The 23,038-nt window shown below is 44.2% G+C and overlaps 1 protein-coding gene across 1 annotated transcript; it reads right to left on the bottom strand.

Moving 5' to 3' along the window:
* Positions 1 to 943: 943 nt before the first annotated feature.
* LOC109871498 (endothelin receptor type B-like) lies at positions 944 to 18,571 on the bottom strand. Its single transcript, XM_020462393.2, has 8 exons — positions 17,618 to 18,571; positions 17,026 to 17,469; positions 6,696 to 6,808; positions 6,382 to 6,586; positions 5,472 to 5,621; positions 5,213 to 5,346; positions 4,998 to 5,106; positions 944 to 4,874 (listed from the first exon to the last, which is right to left on the bottom strand). The coding sequence occupies exons 2-8, from the start codon at positions 17,464 to 17,466 to the stop codon at positions 4,743 to 4,745; spliced, it is 1,284 nt and encodes a 427-aa protein (XP_020317982.2). The 5' UTR covers positions 17,467 to 17,469; positions 17,618 to 18,571; the 3' UTR covers positions 944 to 4,742.
* Between the last annotated feature and the right edge of the window lie 4,467 nt (positions 18,572 to 23,038).

Raw genomic sequence — 23,038 nt, 5'->3', positions numbered from 1 at the left:
TCCCCCCTCCCCCCCTTTTATCTGTTAAGCACAGGAGGTTGATGGCACGCTAACTGGGAAGGACGGGCTCGTGTTAGTGGCCGGAGAAGTATGAGTGGAAGGGTATCAAGAACATGGAACTCGTGGTTTCCATGTGTTGGATGACATTCCATTTGACATTCCAGCCGTTATAATGAGCTGTCCTCCACCGCTGCTGAGTATAAACTGGGGTCCATTTGTTGGTTTGGCCCAAAATGATAGGTACACTCCCCTACTGTGTTGGTTTGGCCCAAAACGATAGGTACACTCCCCTACTGTGTTATGGTTTGGCCCAAAACGATAGGTACACTCCCCTACTGTGTTGGTTTGGCCCAAAACGATAGGTACACTCCCCTACTGTGTTGGTTTGGCCCAAAACGATAGGTACACTCCCCTACTGTGTTGGTTTGGCCCAAAACGATAGGTACACTCCCCTACTGTGTTATGGTTTGGCCCAAAACGATAGGTACACTCCCCTACTGTGTTGGTTTGGCCCAAAACGATAGGTACACTCCCCTACTGTGTTGGTTTGGCCCAAAACGATAGGTACACTCCCCTACTGTGTTGGTTTGGCCCAAAACGATAGGTACACTCCCCTACTGTGTTGGTTTGGCCCAAAACGATAGGTACACTCCCCTACTGTGTTGGTTTGGCTCAAAACGATAGGTACACTCCTCTACTGTTAACATATAGTAGCAGAGGACATATTGTAGTCGCACAATCTGATTGCGTGAGTGTCACTACCTTCTGTAGACATTCTCCCTTTCCATGATAACTCCTGGAGCCACTTCTGTTCCACCCTCTGAAATTACACACTTCAGGACTTTGTCAGGTCTTTTCTTTTCTCCTTCAGATTCAGGAAACACATACAGGTATAGACATACACAGATATAGGTCATCTGAGGAGTTCATTCAAAGAGACAGATCGTAGTGAAGATGCCTTTATTTCAGTCGGTACATAGATACGATATCAAATGTTGGGGTATTTGCAAATTGTGTTATGTTTTATGACAAAACTTGATATCATATCCCTTGACAATTACATTTTCGTCATTTTATCCAGAGCAACTTTACAGGAGAAATTAAGGTTAAGTGCCTTGCTCAATGGTACACAGACCGATTTGTCACCTAGTCGGCTCTGGGATTCAAACCAGCAACCTTTCGGTTACTGCCCCACCGCTCTTAACCGCTAGGCTACCCCGCACCTCCAATAAAAGGGTGTAAATGGAGATGACAGGTTTTTGGACATAGAAAGACAGAACCTGTCAGAGGGGTCTGACCATTACTCTTATAACGGAGAATACAGGGAGAAAACCCAGAAGGATTTTTTCAATAAATCATCAAACCAAACTGATCAATCCCCTCTGTTGGCATGAACACTTTACTTGACCCTCTACTAGTTCTTTAGAACTCAGCCAGGGTCGTTTTCCCTGGATTTACTGTATGTATGTAAGACTTGGTGTGCCCAGCTTGTTGTTCATATGTCCATGAGTTAGTTATAAAGCATTGGATGAAAGTTGTGGCACGGTTGCTCTACTCTTCTCTGTTTCTCCTTGCGATGTATTTGAAACTTCATACACACGTGTGTATAAGACACACACACACACACACACACAACTTTGTTTGGCATTCTCTTGAGTGAGTGAGGATCGTGACTTTGGGTTATTTCAAAAAGTTTGCCTTGAAGTGATTTTACTGCAGAGCCAGGAGAGTGAGCGTATGTGTTCTCTGCTCCTTCAAAACCTACACGCACACGCACACACACACACACTCTGCAGGCCTATCTTCTTTCTTCAGTGTAAATGTTCATGTATATTTGGCCAGATGGACACACTCTCGACCCTTCGCACACTTCGCACAATAAGTCAGTGCTATGGGCTCAATAGTCTGACGGTGTCTGACATCACAGCGGGGATGTCTGGTGAGAAGAGAGGGAGAGAGAACGACAGAGACGCGCGGACAGATCAGAATGTGGCGATTGAGGCTAAGGGAGAGACACACCCGTAGCATCTCTCTTTTCTTTATCAACAGGAGAGTGAGCTGAAGAGCAGTACAGGGGCAGAGTGTAGCCAGGGCCTGCTGTGTGGGTAATGAGAAACAGAAGGGCTGAGATGGACTTGGATGGTACTGGGGACGTTTGGTAAAGCTAGTCTGTTGATCTTCTAATGCTGCCATCAATGCGGGGTTCATTGCTGGGCACTGATTCGACAAGGAGCTGTGAAAGCACACTGTTTTCCAACCATCAGAACTCATCACTGGCACCGTTGTTGATAATGACAGCAGATAGGGAGGACTAGAGGGAGAGAAGGATAGGGGTGAATGGACAGTGGGTGTCTTTCATGGGTAATGTGACATGCGTGACACTGCATTAGCCCGAAGGGACATTCCCAGGTCAAAGAAGCGCTCCGTCTCACATGATGGGGGCCTTTGGTCACACTCTGTACTGAGAGGGGGGGGCAGCAAAACAGCTCTGAAGAAAAAGGGTTGTGGAGTAAACAATAATAAAAAATATATATAAAGAAATCCCGCGAAGGGTTTGGGGTGGTGAGATTCAAGTTTACGTTACAGTAGTTTGTCTTTAGGGAGATTTGACTCATTGACTTCATTGAAGTACAATCAACTCCTGACGGGCGCACGCTGTGGTCACCAGTCCTAATTCAAGTACGGTACATTATCTGTACTGGCTCAGGATTTGGTTTAATGCAGTTTTGCATCTGGAGTCAACTGCAGTGATCGGTTGATGTCTAGGACGTCTACTGTCTTTCTCTCTCCTAATATTCTTATTTTTTTGGGGGGGGGGGGGCAAATGAAAAAGATAGAGGTAAGCAAAGGGTAGGAAAGAGGCAGGCACGTCATCACAACCACAGGACTTCTTTGTACACTATATACACTGTGTACAAAACATTAGGAACACCTTCCCAATGTTGAGTTGCAAACCCCTTTTCCTCTCAGAACTGCCTCAATTCGCCGGGGCGTGGACTCTACCAGGTGTCGAAAGCGTTCCACGGGGATGCCGGCCCTTGTTGACTCCAGTGCTTCCCACAGTGGCAAGTTGGCTGGAGGTCTTTTGGGTGGTGGGCCATTCTTGATACACACGCAAAACTGTTGTCTTGCCTGTTCACCCTCTGAATGGCACACATACACTATCCAATTGTCTCAAGGCTTAAAAATCCTTCTTTAACCTGTCTCCTCCCCTTCGTCTACACTGATTGAAGTGGATTCAATAAGGGATCATAGCTTTCGCCTGGTCAGTCTATGTCATGGAAAGAGCAGTCGTTCCGTCAACGTTTTGTACACTCAGTGTACAACAGCATCAACACAGCGCTCCACATTCAGTCACAGCATCTGATTCCTGACTCTATAAAACAGAAAAACACAGAACTGCAAGGCATACGAAGAGAAGAACTACTTCAATTGTATCCTCTCCCTCGCATCCAAGTCCCCAATAACCGTCTCTCCTGCTTGTCACCCTCGCTATTAAATCATAAGAAATCAATCTGTTTTTACAATTGGGTGGCAGTCCACAAAGCTACAGAATACTAAAAGAATCATACATGAGACAAACTCTGAACTGTTTTTGCCATAAACCTATTGTGAGAATGTTTGGAAAGTGCTGCCATTTGTGATGGCCTCACGCGAAGTCAGACCCAATCAGATCAGCAGTTTAATGAGAAACAGATCAATCCTAGTAGCGATACAGAACATGAAGACAAACATTCAAAGATGCCATAGCAAACTATCCAAGTCGAACCCTAGCAATATCAAATAGCGTAAAAGCAATTTAGCAAAGGCGTGAAAGTGAATTCATTCTTAAGTCCTTGAACTCAGAGTAGTAGACAGGATATGTTAAAAAAAGCCACACATATATCATACAGTACAATATTTCAACCTTCTTGCAATGTTCATATAACGTTCCCTATGTCTCAACCTCAGGCATTTTCACTATGACGCCTCTGCCACAGCCCCTTTGGGTTTGCCTGATGTCGTGTACCTTATGAACATTCCTACAGAGGTTATAACCAGGGGGAGTCACAACTGGCAGTGTCATTTCTCCACAATATGACAATAGTTGTGCCATTCATCATCAATAATACTAATATCTGATTGAATGCATTGAACCTCTATCCCTCCACCCATTTTCCCCCAAATGATCCTCTTCTCCATCAACACTCTCCCAGCTAAACATTCTAGACCAGGGGTAGACAACTAGATTCAGCCGCGGGACGGTTTTTGTCGTAGCGGATGGTCGGGGGTCTGGAACATCATTTATACACTGCAAACTGACCACAACTAAGCCCAAAAAGAGAGACCCCCCCCCCTGTAATTTCATATCTTGAATTACATTGAGACTCTTTTTAAGATGTATTTGTGGGAATACATGAGAACAGATTTCCTAAATGAACAGATTTTCATAAAGTAAACTAATTTCTAGCTGAATTTCTGCCGATTTGACAGTTTATTCTGAACCAAAACTTTGAGGGACCCCTGTCCGCAACACTTGGGTTTAAGTACATTTGAGTACTTCTTCCTCCAATCAGAGGAGACTTCGCTGGATCAGTCCTGGCGGTTTAAAACTACATCTACTGAGTAAGGGCACTTCTTAGGACACATCTTATGGCCGTCTCATAATGGTTTCGGTCAGGATCAGGTTACATGACTGATCTTCAATTAGTCCTTTAGAGCACTAATACGAAACTTCATTGAGTGCGCGCGCGGGGCCCCTCTCATGCTGAAGTGTACTTGTTAGTAGCACGTGAGTTGCTCTGGTCGGTCCGGTCTGTGACTTTGAGCTTCATACAGGACTGCTTCTCATCAATCAACATCTCCGCTGGCAGACACCAGCAACACAGGCATGACTAGAGATAGAGATAGAGAACATTAGCTCTTTGTACATACATATAAGCCCATCAGGGGTTAACCCTATTTTGGCACACTGTTTATATGCTGTGTGTGTGTGTGTGTGTGTGTGTCTGTCTTACCCTGAAGCAGCTCTTGAAACGCTTGCTGACCATGTAGAGAGCGATGGGGTTGATGCAGGAGTTAAGAGACGCCATGTTGATCCCGATGTAGTCTAGCACCAGGAAGAAACTGGAGAAACACACACACACACACACACACCCAACATGCTATTTCATCTCCTATTTACAATATTACGGTCAGTGTAGAGCGAGTGGGGCACAAAGATATTCCTCACCTGAGCAGTTCACAGCGGTTGGGGTCCTTCTCGTCATAGATGGTGAGCTTGAGGATGCGGCTGAGATGGAGGGGCAGCCAGCATAGAGCAAACACCAGCACCAGGCAGAACACTGTCTTAGCCACCTCCCGCCTCTACACACACAGAGATCAATCGATCAGCCAGCTAATCCACCTATCTGGCTCCAGTGCCCGTCAGAAGTAAAAGAGGCCCATCTAAATGATTTAGGCTGTAGATAAAGGGCGAAGAGAGAGGTTACCTGTTTGAGATGGTCACTCAGGGTTATCTGGACTCCGTTCTTCTTCCTCAGCATCTCACAAGTCATCAGGGTGTAGAAGACGGCGGTGACGGCCAGAGGGAGGCAGAAATACACACTGAACAGCCACCAGTCCTTAGCTGACTTATAGAACTGGGCGACACACAGAGAAAACACCAATGAATACAGGGCACACCAGATAAATGGAAACTCTGTTTAAGTCTACTGCAGTTCACAATGCAAAATTCCCCCTTTAGAAAGAGCCACGGACTGTAGAGAAAATCTGAGTCTGTCTGGTTCTGGTTGGTAGCCAAATCCTAATGCTGAAGTATGAGGGAAGTGAAGAAGCGTGAGAAGGAGGTACCTCAAGCAGACCCAAAGGGTCTGGGTAACGTAGTTCACTTCTGGTAACACATCACTTCATCTAAAACCTCTTTGGGACGACAACTACAAAAGCTCAACCTATCATCTATTGGGCACTCTGAGACGCACACACGCACACACACACACACACACACACACACACACACACACACACACACACACACACACACACACACACACACACACACACACACACACACACACACACACACACACACACACACACACACACACACACACACACACACACACACACACACACACACACACACACACACACTCGCACTTGTGACAACACACACACACACAAACATGCACTCGCACTTGTGCCAACACACACACTCAAACCTCCTTATCCAGACAAATGGGGGCCTCAAAAGTCAAGTGATTGATTTTTTAAAAACAAGGGGAGAGTCGGCACACAACTTCCACTTTCCCACATCAGACCCCGACCAGGGACACTCCCTATAGCCCACTGTTGTTTGTGTGTGTACTGTATGTGTGTGTACTCGTGTGTGTGTCTACGCACACTCATAAAGTCTGATTTCTGCATGGGGTGTAGCAGACAGATGCGGAGGTGCTCTCCCTTGTAGTCCATGGCGAGCATGTCGAAGGCTATAGCCTCGGGGACCGCCAGCAGTATGGACAGCAGCCAAATGAGTGCGATCTCTATAGCCGTCCACTTGGGAACACCGATCCCCTTAATACGGTTCCACGACGCTACCGCGCGGTACCTGGGTGTAGGAGCGGAGAGGGAGAAACACTAGGGCAACCATTTCTGGGTAGTCGATAAATGCAACTGTGTGTGTGTGTGTTTGTGTGTGCGTGTGCGTGTTAGCATACCTGTCGATGCTCAGAGCACACAAGCTCAGCACAGTAATGCCCACTGAAGCTTTCTGGACAAACGGCACTAGTTTACACAGACCTACACCAAACGGCCAATCCTCGGCTAGGAGCTAGGGGTAAAGACAGGGGGATAGAGAAATCAGGGTTATTCCCAATGATCTATCATGTAGTTATATTAACCATATGGTATTTAATGATTACCATGTCATTTCTATGTAAATATTTTGTAAATAGGATAGCGGCCCATAACATAAAGCACAACACAACATTTCGCACTATGCATTTCACGCTATGAATCTACTTCATGATATTGTATAAACAATGAAAGTTTAGATGCATTTACCAGTCATGAGTAAAAGACAAGAAGCTCTAACTGCTTATGAGGCCTGTTGTAATCACATGTGGAGGTTAACACCAAACTGACCCTAGATCAGCATTGAGGGTCAATCTCACCCTACTGTATTGGAATCATATGTGGTGGTCAGATCTCTACAGCACACAGATAGATTCTTCTGGTATGCATTTCATAATGTACATTTTGGCCTCCCATTACCCAAATATCTGTAGTACCCAAATATCTGTAGTCCTGTAGTACTCTATCCAGGGTCCTTCCACCTCAAAAAAAACAAGAAAGAGGACTTCGACACCCACCATCTCAGATTGTTTTGAAACTGTTCAGGTTGTTAGAAACAGATACGATTAGCATTCCTGCAACATTCATCATGATCTCTGAGCAAGTTAAGATAATCGATTGCACCCAAATTGACCATTTTAATTTAGATTCATATGTTATTCAATAAATATAGTACCTAACATCCAATTTGAACCATTTTTAAAAATGTATATATAATGCGTAAGACCTGAGAAATTGTCAAAAGACATCAACGGACCCCACACCTCCCACACCAATCCTAACCCACCAACGAGTGTACAAAACATTAGGAACACCTGCTCTTTCCATGACACAGACTGACCAGGTGAATCCAGGTGAAAGCTACGATGCCTTATTGATGTCACTTGTTCAATCCACTTCAGTCAGTGTAGATGAAGGGGAGGAGACAGGTTAAAGAATAATTTTTAAGCTTTGAGACAAATTAGAGACATGGATTGTGTATGTGGCATTCAGAGGGTGAATGGGCAAGGCAAAAGATTGAAGTGCCTTTGAACGGGGGTATGGTAGTAGGGAGGAGGCGACACGGTTTGTGCTTTTCACGCTCAACAGCTTCCCCTGTGTATTAAGAATGGTCCACCACTTGAAGGACATCTGTGGAGACCTATAGCTACTGTGATACAGTGACCTAGCTACTGTGATACAGAGACCTATAGTTACTGTGATACAGAGACCTATAGCTACTGTGATACAGAGACCTAGTTCCTGTGATACAGAGACCTAGTTCCTGTGATACAGAGACCTATAGCTACTGTGATACAGTGACCTAGCTACTGTGATACAGAGACCTATAGTTACTGTGATACAGAGACCGAGTTACTGTGATACAGAGACCTATAGCTACTGTGATACAGTGACCTATAGATACTGTGATACAGAGACCTATAGTTAATGTGATACAGAGACCTATAGTTATTGTGATACAGAGACCTATAGTTATTGTGATACAGAGACCTATAGTTATTGTGATACAGAGACCTATAGCTACTGTGATACAGAGACCTAGCTACTGTGATACAGTGACCTATCTACTGTGATACAGTGACCTAGCTACTGTGATACAGAGACCTATAGTTACTGTGATACAGAGACCTATAGTTACTGTGATACAGAGACCTATAGCTACTGTGATACAGAGGCCTATAGCTACTGTGATACAGTGACCTAGCTACTGTGATACAGAGACCTAGTTCCTGTGATACAGAGACCTATAGCTACTGTGATACAGAGGCCTATAGCTACTGTGATACAGAGGCCTATAGCTACTGTGATACAGAGACCTATAGTTACTGTGATACAGAGACCTATAGCTACTGTGATACAGAGACCTAGCTACTGTGATACAGTGACCTATCTACTGTGATACAGTGACCTAGCTACTGTGATACAGAGACCTATAGCTACTGTGATACAGAGGCCTATAGCTACTGTGATACAGAGACCTATAGTTACTGTGATACAGAGACCTATAGCTACTGTGATACAGTGACCTATAGCTACTGTGATACAGTGACCTATAGCTACTGTGATACAGTGACCTATAGATACTGTGATACAGAGACCTATAGTTACTGTGATACAGAGACCTATAGCTACTGTATTACAGAGACCTATAGCTACTGTGATACAGAGACCTATAGTTACTGTGATACAGAAACCTATAGCTACTGTATTACAGAGACCTAAAGTTATTGTGATACAGAGACCTATAGTTACTGTGATACAGAGACCTATAGATACTGTGATACAGAGACCTATAGTTACTGTGATACAGTGACCTATAGATACTGTGATACAGAGACCTATAGTTACTGTGATACAGAGACCTATAGCTACTGTATTACAGAGACCTAAAGTTATTGTGATACAGAGACCTATAGTTACTGTGATACAGAAACCTATAGTTAATGTGATACAGAGACCTATAGTTATTGTGATACAGAGACCTATAGCTACTGTATTACAGAGACCTATAGCTACTGTGATACAGAGACCTATAGTTATTGAGATACAGAGACCTATAGCTACTGTGATACAGAGACCTAGCTACTGTGATACAGTGACCTATCTACTGTGATACAGAGACCTAGTTCCTGTGATACAGAGACCTATAGCTACTGTGATACAGTGACCTAGCTACTGTGATACAGAGACCTATAGTTACTGTGATACAGAGACCTATAGCTACTGTGATACAGAGACCTAGTTCCTGTGATACAGAGACCTATAGCTACTGTGATACAGTGACCTAGCTACTGTGATACAGTGACCTAGCTACTGTGATACAGTGACCTAGCTACTGTGATACAGAGACCTATAGTTACTGTGATACAGAGACCTATAGCTACTGTGATACAGAGACCTAGTTCCTGTGATACAGAGACCTATAGCTGATGTGATACAGAGACCTATAGCTACTGTGATACAGTGACCTATAGTTACTGTGATACAGAGACCTATAGTTATTGTGATACAGAGACCTATAGCTACTGTGATAAAGTGATCTATAGTTACTGTGATACAGTGACCTATAGTTACTGTGATACAGAGACCTATAGTTATTGTGATACAGAGACCTATATCTACTGTGATACAGTGACCTATAGTTACTGTGATACAGAGACCTATAGCTACTGTGATACAGAGACCTATAGCTACTGTGATACAGAGACCTATAGCTACTGTGATACAGAGGCCTATAGATACTGTGATACAGAGACCTATAGTTATTGTGATACAGAGACCTATAGCTACTGTGATACAGAGACCTATCTACTGTGATACAGTGACCTATCTACTGTGATACAGTGACCTAGCTACTGTGATACAGAGACCTATAGCTACTGTGTTACAGAGACCTAGTTCCTGTGATACAGAGACCTATAGCTACTGTGATACAGTGACCTAGCTACTGTGATACAGATACCTATAGTTACTGTGATACAGAGACCTATAGCTACTGTGATACAGTGACCTAGCTACTGTGATACAGCGACCTATAGTTACTGTGATACAGAGACCTAGTTACTGTGATACAGAGACCTATAGCTACTGTGATACAAAGACCTATAGCTACTGTGATACAGTGACCTATAGTTATTGTGATACAGAGACCTATAGTTATTGTGATACAGAGACCTATAGCTACTGTGATACAGAGACCTATAGCTACTGTGATACAGAGACCTATAGCTACTGTGATACAGAGGCCTATAGCTACTGTGATACAGAGACCTATAGTTACTGTGATACAGAGACCTATAGCTACTGTGATACAGTGACCTATAGCTACTGTGATACAGTGACCTATAGCTACTGTGATACAGTGACCTATAGCTACTGTGATACAGTGACCTATAGCTACTGTGATACAGAGACCTATAGCTACTGTGATACAGTGACCTATAGCTACTGTGATACAGTGACCTATAGCTACTGTGATACAGTGACCTATAGCTACTGTGATACAGTGACCTATAGCTACTGTGATACAGTGACCTATAGCTACTGTATTACAGAGAACTATAGCTACTGTGATACAGTGACCTATAGCTACTGTGATACAGTGACCTATAGTTACTGTGATACAGAGACCTATAGTTATTGTGATACAGTGACCTATAGCTACTGTGATACAGAGACCTATAGCTACTGTGATACAGTGACCTATAGTTACTGTGATACAGAGACCTAGCTACTGTGATACAGAGACCTATAGCTACTGTGATACAGAGACCTATAGCTACTGTGATACAGAGGCCTATAGCTACTGTGATACAGAGACCTATAGTTACTGTGATACAGAGACCTATAGCTACTGTGATACAGTGACCTATAGCTACTGTGATACAGTGACCTATAGATACTGTGATACAGAGACCTATAGTTACTGTGATACAGAGACCTATAGCTACTGTATTACAGAGACCTATAGCTACTGTGATACAGAGACCTATAGTTACTGTGATACAGAAACCTATAGCTACTGTATTACAGAGACCTAAAGTTATTGTGATACAGAGACCTATAGTTACTGTGATACAGAGACCTATAGATACTGTGATACAGAGACCTATAGTTACTGTGATACAGTGACCTATAGATACTGTGATACAGAGACCTATAGTTACTGTGATACAGAGACCTATAGCTACTGTATTACAGAGACCTAAAGTTATTGTGATACAGAGACCTATAGTTACTGTGATACAGAAACCTATAGTTAATGTGATACAGAGACCTATAGTTATTGTGATACAGAGACCTATAGCTACTGTATTACAGAGACCTATAGCTACTGTGATACAGAGACCTATAGTTATTGAGATACAGAGACCTATAGCTACTGTGATACAGAGACCTAGCTACTGTGATACAGTGACCTATCTACTGTGATACAGAGACCTAGTTCCTGTGATACAGAGACCTATAGCTACTGTGATACAGTGACCTAGCTACTGTGATACAGAGACCTATAGTTACTGTGATACAGAGACCTATAGCTACTGTGATACAGAGACCTAGTTCCTGTGATACAGAGACCTATAGCTACTGTGATACAGTGACCTAGCTACTGTGATACAGTGACCTAGCTACTGTGATACAGTGACCTAGCTACTGTGATACAGAGACCTATAGTTACTGTGATACAGAGACCTATAGCTACTGTGATACAGAGACCTAGTTCCTGTGATACAGAGACCTATAGCTGATGTGATACAGAGACCTATAGCTACTGTGATACAGTGACCTATAGTTACTGTGATACAGAGACCTATAGTTATTGTGATACAGAGACCTATAGCTACTGTGATAAAGTGATCTATAGTTACTGTGATACAGTGACCTATAGTTACTGTGATACAGAGACCTATAGTTATTGTGATACAGAGACCTATATCTACTGTGATACAGTGACCTATAGTTACTGTGATACAGAGACCTATAGCTACTGTGATACAGAGACCTATAGCTACTGTGATACAGAGACCTATAGCTACTGTGATACAGAGGCCTATAGATACTGTGATACAGAGACCTATAGTTATTGTGATACAGAGACCTATAGCTACTGTGATACAGAGACCTATCTACTGTGATACAGTGACCTATCTACTGTGATACAGTGACCTAGCTACTGTGATACAGAGACCTATAGCTACTGTGTTACAGAGACCTAGTTCCTGTGATACAGAGACCTATAGCTACTGTGATACTGTGATACAGATACCTATAGTTACTGTGATACAGAGACCTATAGCTACTGTGATACAGTGACCTAGCTACTGTGATACAGCGACCTATAGTTACTGTGATACAGAGACCTAGTTACTGTGATACAGAGACCTATAGCTACTGTGATACAAAGACCTATAGCTACTGTGATACAGTGACCTATAGTTATTGTGATACAGAGACCTATAGTTATTGTGATACAGAGACCTATAGCTACTGTGATACAGAGACCTATAGCTACTGTGATACAGAGACCTATAGCTACTGTGATACAGAGGCCTATAGCTACTGTGATACAGAGACCTATAGTTACTGTGATACAGAGACCTATAGCTACTGTGATACAGTGACCTATAGCTACTGTGATACAGTGACCTATAGCTACTGTGATACAGTGACCTATAGCTACTGTGATACAGTGACCTATAGCTACTGTGATACAGAGACCTATAGCTACTGTGATACAGTGACCTATAGCTACTGTGATACAGTGACCTATAGCTACTGTGATACAGTGACCTATAGCTACTGTGATACAGTGACCTATAGCTACTGTATTACAGAGACCTATAGCTACTGTGATACAGTGACCTATAGCTACTGTGATACAGTGACCTATAGTTACTGTGATACAGAGACCTATAGTTATTGTGATACAGTGACCTATAGCTACTGTGATACAGAGACCTATAGCTACTGTGATACAGAGACCTATAGTTACTGTGATACAGTGACCTATAGTTACTGTGATACAGAGACCTAGCTACTGTGATACAGAGACCTATAGCTACTGTGATACAGAGACCTATAGCTACTGTGATACAGAGGCCTATAGCTACTGTGATACAGAGACCTATAGTTACTGTGATACAGAGACCTATAGCTACTGTGATACAGTGACCTATAGCTACTGTGATACAGTGACCTATAGCTACTGTGATACAGTGACCTATAGCTACTGTGATACAGAGACCTATAGCTACTGTGATACAGTGACCTATAGCTACTGTGATACAGTGACCTATAGCTACTGTGATACAGTGACCTATAGCTACTGTGATACAGTGACCTATAGCTACTGTGATACAGTGACCTATAGCTACTGTATTACAGAGACCTATAGCTACTGTGATACAGAGACCTAGCTACTGTGATACAGAGACCTATAGTTACTGTGATACAGAGACCTAGCTACTGTGATACAGAGACCTATAGCTACTGTGATACAGAGACCTATAGCTACTGTGATACAGAGACCTAGCTACTGTGATACAGAGACCTATAGTTACTGTGATACAGAGACCTAGCTACTGTGATACAGAGACCTATAGTTATTGTGATACAGTGACCTAGCTACTGTGATACAGAGACCTAGCTACTGTGATACAGTGACCTATAGCTACTGTGATACAGAGACCTATAGCTACTGTGATACAGTGACCTATAGCTACTGTGATACAGAGACCTAGCTACTGTGATATAGTGACCTTATTTTATGTAGCTATGCAAGTCAGTTAAGAACAAATTCTTATTTACAATGTTTTCCTCCCTGAAGGCAAAAGGCACCTGTTGGGACAGGGGATGGGATTAAAAATAAAATATAAAGTAAAAACACACAACAACATAGCAAGGCAGCAACACATGACAAAACAGCATGGCAGCAACACAACATCCCAACAACATGGTAGCAACACATGGTAGCAGAACAAAACATGGTACAAACATTATTGGGCACAGACAACAGCACAAAGGGCAAGAAGGTAGAGACAACAATACATCACACAAAGCAGCCACAACTGTCACTAAGAGTGGCCATGATTGAATCTTTGAATGAAGAGATTGAGGTAAAACTGTCCAGTTGGAGTGTTTGTTGCAGCTCGTTCCAGTCGCTAGCTGCAGCGAACTGAAAAGAGGAGCGGTCCCAGGGATGTGTGTGCTTTGGGGACCTTTAACAGAATGTGACTGGCAGAACGGATGTTGTATGTGGAGGATGACGGCTACAGTAGGTATCTTAGATAGGGGGAAGTGAGGCCTAAGGGTTTTTATAAATAAGCATCAACCAATGGGTCTTGCAACGGTATACAGAGTTGACCAGTTTACAGAGTTGAGAGTGTAGTGGTGTGTCCTATAAGGAGCATTGAATGCACATCTGATGGCCGAATGATAAAGAACATCTAGTCACACAAGAACACCCTTACCTGCCGATCTATAAATGATGTCTCCGTAATCTAGCATGGGTAGGATGGTCATCTGAATCAGGGTTAGTTTGGCAGCTGGGCTGAAAGAGGAGCGATTACAATAGAGGAAACCAAGTCTAGATTTTACTTTAGCCTGCAGCTTTGATATGTGCTGAGAGAACGACAGTGTACCTTCTAGCCATACTCCCAAGTACTTGTATGAGGTGACTACCTCAAGCTCTAAACCCTCAGAGGTAGTAATCACACCTGTGGGGAGAGGGTCGTTCTTCTTACCAAACCACATGACCTTTGTTTTGGAGGTGTTCAGAACAAGGTAAAGGATAGAGAAAGCTAGTTGGACAATATAAGAAAGCTTTGTTGAAGAGCATTTAACACAACATCCGGGGAGGGGCCAGCTGAGTATAAGACTATCATTTGCATATAAATGAATGAGAATTTCTTGTTAACTAACTATAGTTTTGGCAAGTCGGTAAGGACATCTACTTTGTGCATGACACAAGTATTTTTTTCCAACAATTGTTTACAGACAGATTATTTCACTTATAATTCATTGTATCACAATTCCAGTGGGTCAATCTACAAGGTGTGGAAAGCGTTCCACAGGGATGCTGGCCCATGTTGACTCCAATGCCTCCCACAGTTGAGTCATGTTGGTTTTATGTCCTTTGGGTGGTGGACCATTCTTGATACACACAGTACACTGTTGAGCGTGAAAACCCAGCACCGTTGCAGTTCTTGACACAAACCAGTCCGAGTGAGCACAATTCCAGTGGGTCAGAAGTTTACATACACTAAGTTGACTGTGCCTTTAAACAGCTTTGGAAAATTCCAGAAAATTATGTCATGGCTTTAGAAGCTTCTGATAGGCTAATTGACATCATTTGGGTCAATTGGAGGTGTACCTGTGGATGTATTTCAATGCCTACCTTCAAACTCAGTGCCTCTTTGCTTGACATCATGGGAAAATCAAATTAAATCAGCCAAGACCTGAGAAAGAAATTGTAGACCTCCACAAGTCTGGTTCATCCTTGGGAGCAATTTCCAAACGCCTGAAGGAACCACGTTTATGTGTACAAACAACAGTACGCAAGTATAAACACCATGGGACCATACAGCCGTCATACCACTCAGGAAGAAGACACGTTCTGTCTCCTAGAGATTAACGTACTTTGGTGTGAAAAGTGCAAATCTATCCCAGAACAACAGCAAAGGACCTTGTGAAGATGCTGGAGGAAGCAGGTACAAAAGTAATTATATCCACAGTAAAACGAGTCCTATCTCGACATAACCTGAAAGGCCGCTCAGCAAGGAAGAAGCCACTACTCCAAAAGCCAGACTACGGTTTGCAACTGCACATGGGGACAAAGATCGTACTTTTTGGAGAAATGTCTTCAGGTCTGATGATGCAAAAGTAGAACTGTTTGGCCATAATGACCATCGTTATGTTGGAGGAAAAAGGGGCACCTACTACCAAAACCTGTTCAAAGGCACTTCAATCTTTTGTCTTGCCCATTCACCCTCTGAATGGCACACATACACAATCCATGTCTCAATTGTCTCCAGGCTTAAAAATCCTTCTTTAACCTGTCTCCTCCCCTTCATCTACACTGATTGAAGTGAATTTAACAAGTAACACCAATAAGGGATCATAGACTGACCAGGTGAAAGCTATGTCACGGAAAGAGCAGGCGTCCTTAATGTTTTGTGCACTCAGTGTATGATACCTACTAACGATGTAGTTACTTGAGACAGAAACAAAAGTAGGGAGGATGGGTGGGCGTAAATCCATGACAGTCTAGCAATCCAAAGGTTGCATGTTCGAGTCGCATCGGGGACAACTGTAGCATTTTAGCTAACTCTTTTCCCTTAACCCTTACTCTAAACTACACCCAATTCACCTAACCTGCTACATTTTCTCATTATTTCCCCTAACCACCAACATCAATAATTCTCCTTTGTTGTTATAGTGCAACAAGCAACTTGGTCTCAGATAAAGACGTGTAATACTACACATCCTTCAGAGGTGTATGATAAAGTTACATCATCCAATTCGTATGCTATTGTACGAACGCGTAAGACGTACGTGGACAAATATTTTAAACCCAATATTACAGTACAGCCTGTGTCTCACCCTGTACCACTTGACCACTGTGTGGACGTGCGTGTGTGCACATGGTGCATGCGCGTGTGTATCTTATGTTGGCGTGTGCTTGATTGTTCTCACCTTGTACACATTGATGGGAATATCGATCACAATGTGCAGCAGGTCTCCCAGCGCCAGGCTGGCGATGAGAATATTGGGGCCATTGCGCATGCCCTTGTTCTTGTAGATGATTCTGAGGAGCGTGAAGTTCCCGATAATACCCACGACGAACACGAGACACGACACCACAGTGTTGATGTACTTAAATGTGTCTCTGATCTCGGTAGGCCCCAAGCACATCGGCGGTGAAGGCCGCATGTGCCGAGGAGCGGAGACATTGGGGTTGAGCCTCGCCAGGCTCTCTCTACCAGAGACTACTGGTGTCTGTGTGGCGGACGGCAGGGCTTCTGGTTGGTTGGGCTCGTTGGCTTGTCCGGTGACCACGAGGAGACGTCCCGCCAGGAGAACCAGCGGGAAACAGATGAACAAGGTCTTCGTCATAATCAATCCCGGATCTCTCATTGGCTGCTCGGAAACATGAAATCTTTAGGCTATCATGTCAAAACAGGAACACAGCCTAAAATATCCCCCCCCCAACCCCCAATTGCAGCTAATAGCTCAATGTAACGAGACATGAGCAGGTGAATGTCAGACAAAAAAACACTTTTCTCACCTGCAAGATGGAGAAATGCTTCTCTTAAGATGCCTTGAGTAACAGTTTGCGTTGTCAGGCCGACTCTCCCAGTTGAGAATAGAACGGTTGAAAACGACTTCCCCGACTTATAGAGAAGGGCAGTAATGGTTACGGGGGGAAAAAACGCAATTATTCCAATTTTATGTCATGGTCATCTTGTCCAAACGCTCCTCATCAATTCTCTTCCCACGTCCACATGATGTTTGTATGTTGATCCTTGTCTGGTAGTTGATGGCACGTGTGATCTGCTAGGTCTAAAGTTGAAATAGATGTTACATCTCAGTGAGACAAAAAAAACCAAACAGGTAAAATAGCCCAAAAATCTATAGAAAATGAATCAAAATGTCATTGCTCCAATTTCATGGTACAGACTTCTATCCTTTCCTGGTCCCGTTACCCTACTGGCTCTGTGCGCAGACCGCAGTCGGACAACTTTAAGTCCTTGAGCACCGGTTACTGCCTCCACTTGACCCCTCCCCTTTCTTCAGAGAGAAAGACCAATCCAATGGGAAAGCTGCTTGAGACGCATTTATTGTTCAATAAAGTGAGGAGAAGAACATATTTGTATGACCGTGGAACATTGTGCCCTGTTACGACTGTGACAAGAGGTGCATCTTGTCACCGTGGGACAGGAGTCAGGGCAAGACCTCTCGGATGGTAGCCTTGTGCCATTTTACAGGTATTCCTCCATCCAACTTAAAAAAAAAAACAGCTGAAAAGGTTAGGCTTACCTGGATTTCTCCTGACTTAAGAGTTATGGAGCTCAACATCCTGGTTTGGGTGATAGTAATATATTCGATTCTGTAGGATCTATATTCTATCCACACCTGTGGCTGTTTTCCAAGAGCTGTACTGTTAGCTGCCATAATGCCGTCACTACCAGATGGGTTTATTCTTGGGATTGATCACCGTCCCAGAGGTAGAGAGGGAGAGCATCGCATTGGTCCTCGTCGTCAAAAAATGAGTTAAGAGTAACTTACCCGGTCCTCTTTCACATCTGCTCTCTCACCTCTCTGCAAGAGACGCACAAACCTTTCAGTAACTGGGACTTGGCACGTGTGTGTGTGTTTGTGTGTTTTCTTTTCTAGAGAGGAAGAGAGCACACATTCCAATCTTCAGACTGGGGTCCATGAACCCTCGACCATGTTTACACAGTTATGCTCCCCTCATCCAGCCTCTTTCACCAAGATGAGTGAGCGAGAGTGTAGGATTGTGGTTTTGCGTGCGTGTGCGCGCGCGCGCGTGTTCAGTAATGTTGTCTGCGCTGTAAACAACGTGGCCTTTCTTACCACACTGTATGAGGAGAGAACGCTCTGGTGTCTGTTTTGTCTGGGCAGAGGCATTCAGGCTGTTATCAACCCAAAATAAACTTATCACTGACGTCCTACGGAGGACCGACGGTTCCCCGCTCACTCTCTCACACCCCAAATCTAATTCCTCCGTCCTCCTCCTCCTCCCCAGCTCCATAACTCCTCTTCTCTCTTCCCTCCCCAGACCGCACCCTTCTACTTCCGCGTCTGCGATATACTGCGGACATATACGTATATCGTTGGCTTTTTTGAAAGAAAACACATTCAAAAAGTTGACTAAGATTTTGTTCCCGCCAAAACTGCAGCCCTCCTGATATTTGCCTGTAAAGAATTGTCCCCATTGGCCAAATGACTTTGACAGCCCTGCTTTAGGACAATGGAGAGTTTTGTGAGCGATGTCTGAAACAAGTGAATACAGTCTCAACTAGGACCCCTTCTTGGACATCCAACAGAGTCTGATCTTTCACCCCAATCGCCCTAAAGCCATGTTCCCCATCCTGCTGAGTCATGTCTTGTGTGACCTAGGCCACACACACACACACACACGTGCACACACACACATGCAGTTTAGCAATCTAGTGTGCCCCTGCCACCTAGCCCTGGGTCCTAACTTCAGCCACAAAGGCTGCCCAAGGAACTCTAACCTCTGACCCCTGGCCTTTGAACAGCAAAACAGACTTTCAGAATCAAATGAAGAGGTTGAAACTCCTGACAGACAACACAGAATGACACACCACCCTTACAGTGTCAATGGGAAGTCCTGGGGCTCTGTCTTCACACAAAGACACAAGCACACTCAGAGTCAGGACTCGCTACAGGGAAGGCTGGATGTTCCTTGTTGAAACGGAGCAACAGAAGCATCACTTGTTTCACACTCATAGAGTGTTTCTGTATGTTGTTTGGCGCTTGGAACAAATAACATTAGTCGGGTAAACATGAGTTACTGACGGTTATGTTGGGAGATGAGGCGCATGAGGCGCATAACTGGGTAAAAATCTTTCTTCGATATTTGGTCACCACAAAAGTAGGAATGTACTTTCGACTCTTTTGAACAACTTCTGATAAGTTGACTTATTTCACCAGTCTCAAGTCAAACTTCAAGAGTGGGATGGAGAGAGATGGGCTGATGCACATGCAGAGTGAGAGAAGGGTGAATTGGGACCATGGAGAATAGAATAGATAGAAATATATATATATATACACATATGAGAGAGATAAAAGCAATGGATAGATGGATACATTCGATTAAGAGTTGGACTACGGATGTGTGGACACAGTACATATAGCAGGGTTTAGAGACGTGGCCAGAGGGTTGTAAGGGTGGATCATTATACAAGAGTTTCATGTGGATACGGTGGATGCTAGGAGTGAACAACCTCCCTTTGTCTCTGAGAAAAACATTCACCCCTGAGCAACAACGACAAAACAGAAGCGAGCGAGCGAAGAGAAAAGAGAGAGTCTGGATGGAACTTTTTCCCCAGGCACTGGTGTTTTCAAGTTGTGGAATCAAATGTAATTCGGACAGGCCGGCCCACCCCTTGTTGTGTCCATACAGGTGTGTGTGTGTGTGTGTGTGTGAGGATACACACCTTAACCAGAAGATATGGGGACGATACATTTCCCTGTAATGAGCATTTCCCAAATTGGCAGAGCTCATTTAAAATAGCCCGTGTGTGGAATGCCCAGGTGTGTCATGGGAAAAAGCAGTGTTCCAAATGGTGTTTTCTGTACACTCAGTGTCGACACCGTACATACTGGTCTTGACGAGGAGAAGAAGGGGGAAAAAAGTGGTCGAGGGAGGTTCTCTTCTGCACCGTTCAACCAATCCAGTCAATGTGGAGGAGGAGTTAAAGATGGTGTGTCACCTTGATGTCCGGCATCACGGGCTCTCTTCCCATTTCCCTTGAAAAACCGGAAGGTCCGGTTGTCGGGGACTCGGCAGAGGCTATGTCATAGCTGGCACACCATTCTTTCTGATGGCATCTTTGAATCTTAAAATTGGTCACAAAAAAAAAGGTTTTATCAGAAATTCTGTTGCCAAACTTTACATCTGCACAGATCTTCCAGTGAATGTGTTTTGTTTACAATGTGTCGTTGTGAATTGGTAAAAGTAGTCCTCGTCCATACAGTAGAGTTGAAATCAATGCTTTTGGTTTAGTGTGCATTAAGGTGAACAATCTGAGTCTCAATTCTGTTCCCATGGAATTGGCCGTTACTGAAGCAGCCTTGCTTTACACACGCTCGTATGTGAACACTGTCGTATGACAGGCCAGTACACTTCCAGAAGTTCAACTTTTCCCATGACATCTGAGAAGGAACTGACGCGATGTTGCGTGTCAATCGATTGCTGAACTTTCAACCTCATTAGAAAAAAATCGAGCCAATCGATCTCCAATCAGATGAGAGTAACACAGCCCTGAATCCTCAAACGAACCCTCACGGGGAATCTAATGGACGCCTATCAGGGAGCTGTTTCACCTGTCCTGCTCTTCCACATCAGAGCAGATGGAGCCAGAGGGAGTTATTGGGGACTGGCACAGTCACGCTGTGCTACTGTAACACAGATGGGCTACATTCTTTGGCGAACACCACTGAAATGTGCAAAAATGACTTTCAGTCTGTTCTTTATCAATTGGAAGAGTGATCATTCATGTAGATTTGAAGTGATCGTCACACGCGACTCATGCGCATATAGCATAAAGACAAACTTACCAGCTGCAACACCACAGAAAAACAACTACCACACACGCATGTACACGCACACACACAGTGTGTGTTTCAGATGGGTCCAGATGTATTACGGTCAGTAATGACATTAGGAAGCAGTGGTCTGACTTATTAAGTTTTCCACTCATTCATTTACTCTCTCTCTCTCTTCCACCATCTTCTCTTGGCCCCCATATCTCCACACACACACACACACACACACACACACACACACACACACACACACACACACACACACACACACACACACACACACACACACACACACACACACACACACACACACACAAGTGAGCGACAAAGGCCCCTCTTGTCTTGTCCCCTCCGGGCCCCACAGAGGCCCTTGATGGCCCACATGTATCATCAATCTCTGTGCATTAAGTCTTCATTCCTGCCCTAACCTACTTACACTCAACTACAGAGTTCTGTCTCTTCCCTCCTCTTTTCTCTTTTATGTTGGCATTAGAGGCAGAGATGAATGTGTTGTTTTGACAGTACTGCATACCAGTGGAGGCTGCTGAGGGGAGGACGACTCATAATAAATGCCTGGAATGTATCCCGCCCTCCCCAATTAAGGTGCCACCAACCTCCTGTGCTGCATGCAGTCTGTGTCTGGGCGGCAGGCGGCCTTGTTGGAAAGGTCATGGGATGCTGGAGAAGTTATGGAACCTAAGATGGAGGACAGTGAAAAGGCCCACTCTCGACCTCTGTCTCAGTGTGGCCCGGTCTTACTCTCTTCATGACTCACTGATACACAGGGTAACAGGGAGAGACAGAGGGAGGGAGATGATAGAGACAGAGGGACAGGGGAGGGATATGATAGAGACAGAGAGACGGGAGAGAGATGATAGAGACAGAGAGACAGGGGAGGGAGATAATAGAGACAGAGGGGCAGATGATAGAGACAGAGGGACAGGGGAGGGAGATGATAGAGACAGAGGGACAGGGGAGGGAGATGATAGAGACAGAGAGACAGGGGAGGGAGATGATAGAGACAGAGAGACAGGGGAGGGAGATGATAGAGACAGAGAGACAGGGGAGGGAGATGATAGAGACAGAGGGACATGGGAGGGAGATGATAGAGACAGAGAGACAGTGGAGGGAGATAATAGAGACAGAGGGACAGGGGAGGGAGATGATAGAGACAGAGGGACAGGGGAGAGAGATGATAGAGACAGAGGGACAGGGGAGGGAGATGATAGAGACAGAGGGACAGGGGAGAGAGATGATAGAGACAGAGGGACAGGGGAGGGAGATGATAGAGACAGAGGGACAGGGGAGGGAGATGATAGAGACAGAGGGACAGGGGAGAGAGATGATAGAGACAGAGGGACAGGGGAGAGAGATGATAGAGACAGAGGGA

The sequence above is a fragment of the Oncorhynchus kisutch genome, linkage group LG27 (assembly GCF_002021735.2).
Source record: "Oncorhynchus kisutch isolate 150728-3 linkage group LG27, Okis_V2, whole genome shotgun sequence".
In the NCBI taxonomy this organism is placed as follows: Eukaryota; Metazoa; Chordata; class Actinopteri; order Salmoniformes; family Salmonidae; genus Oncorhynchus; species Oncorhynchus kisutch.
The sequence above is the reverse complement of the archived record's forward strand: the minus strand, read 5'-3'. Positions and strand labels throughout refer to the sequence as shown.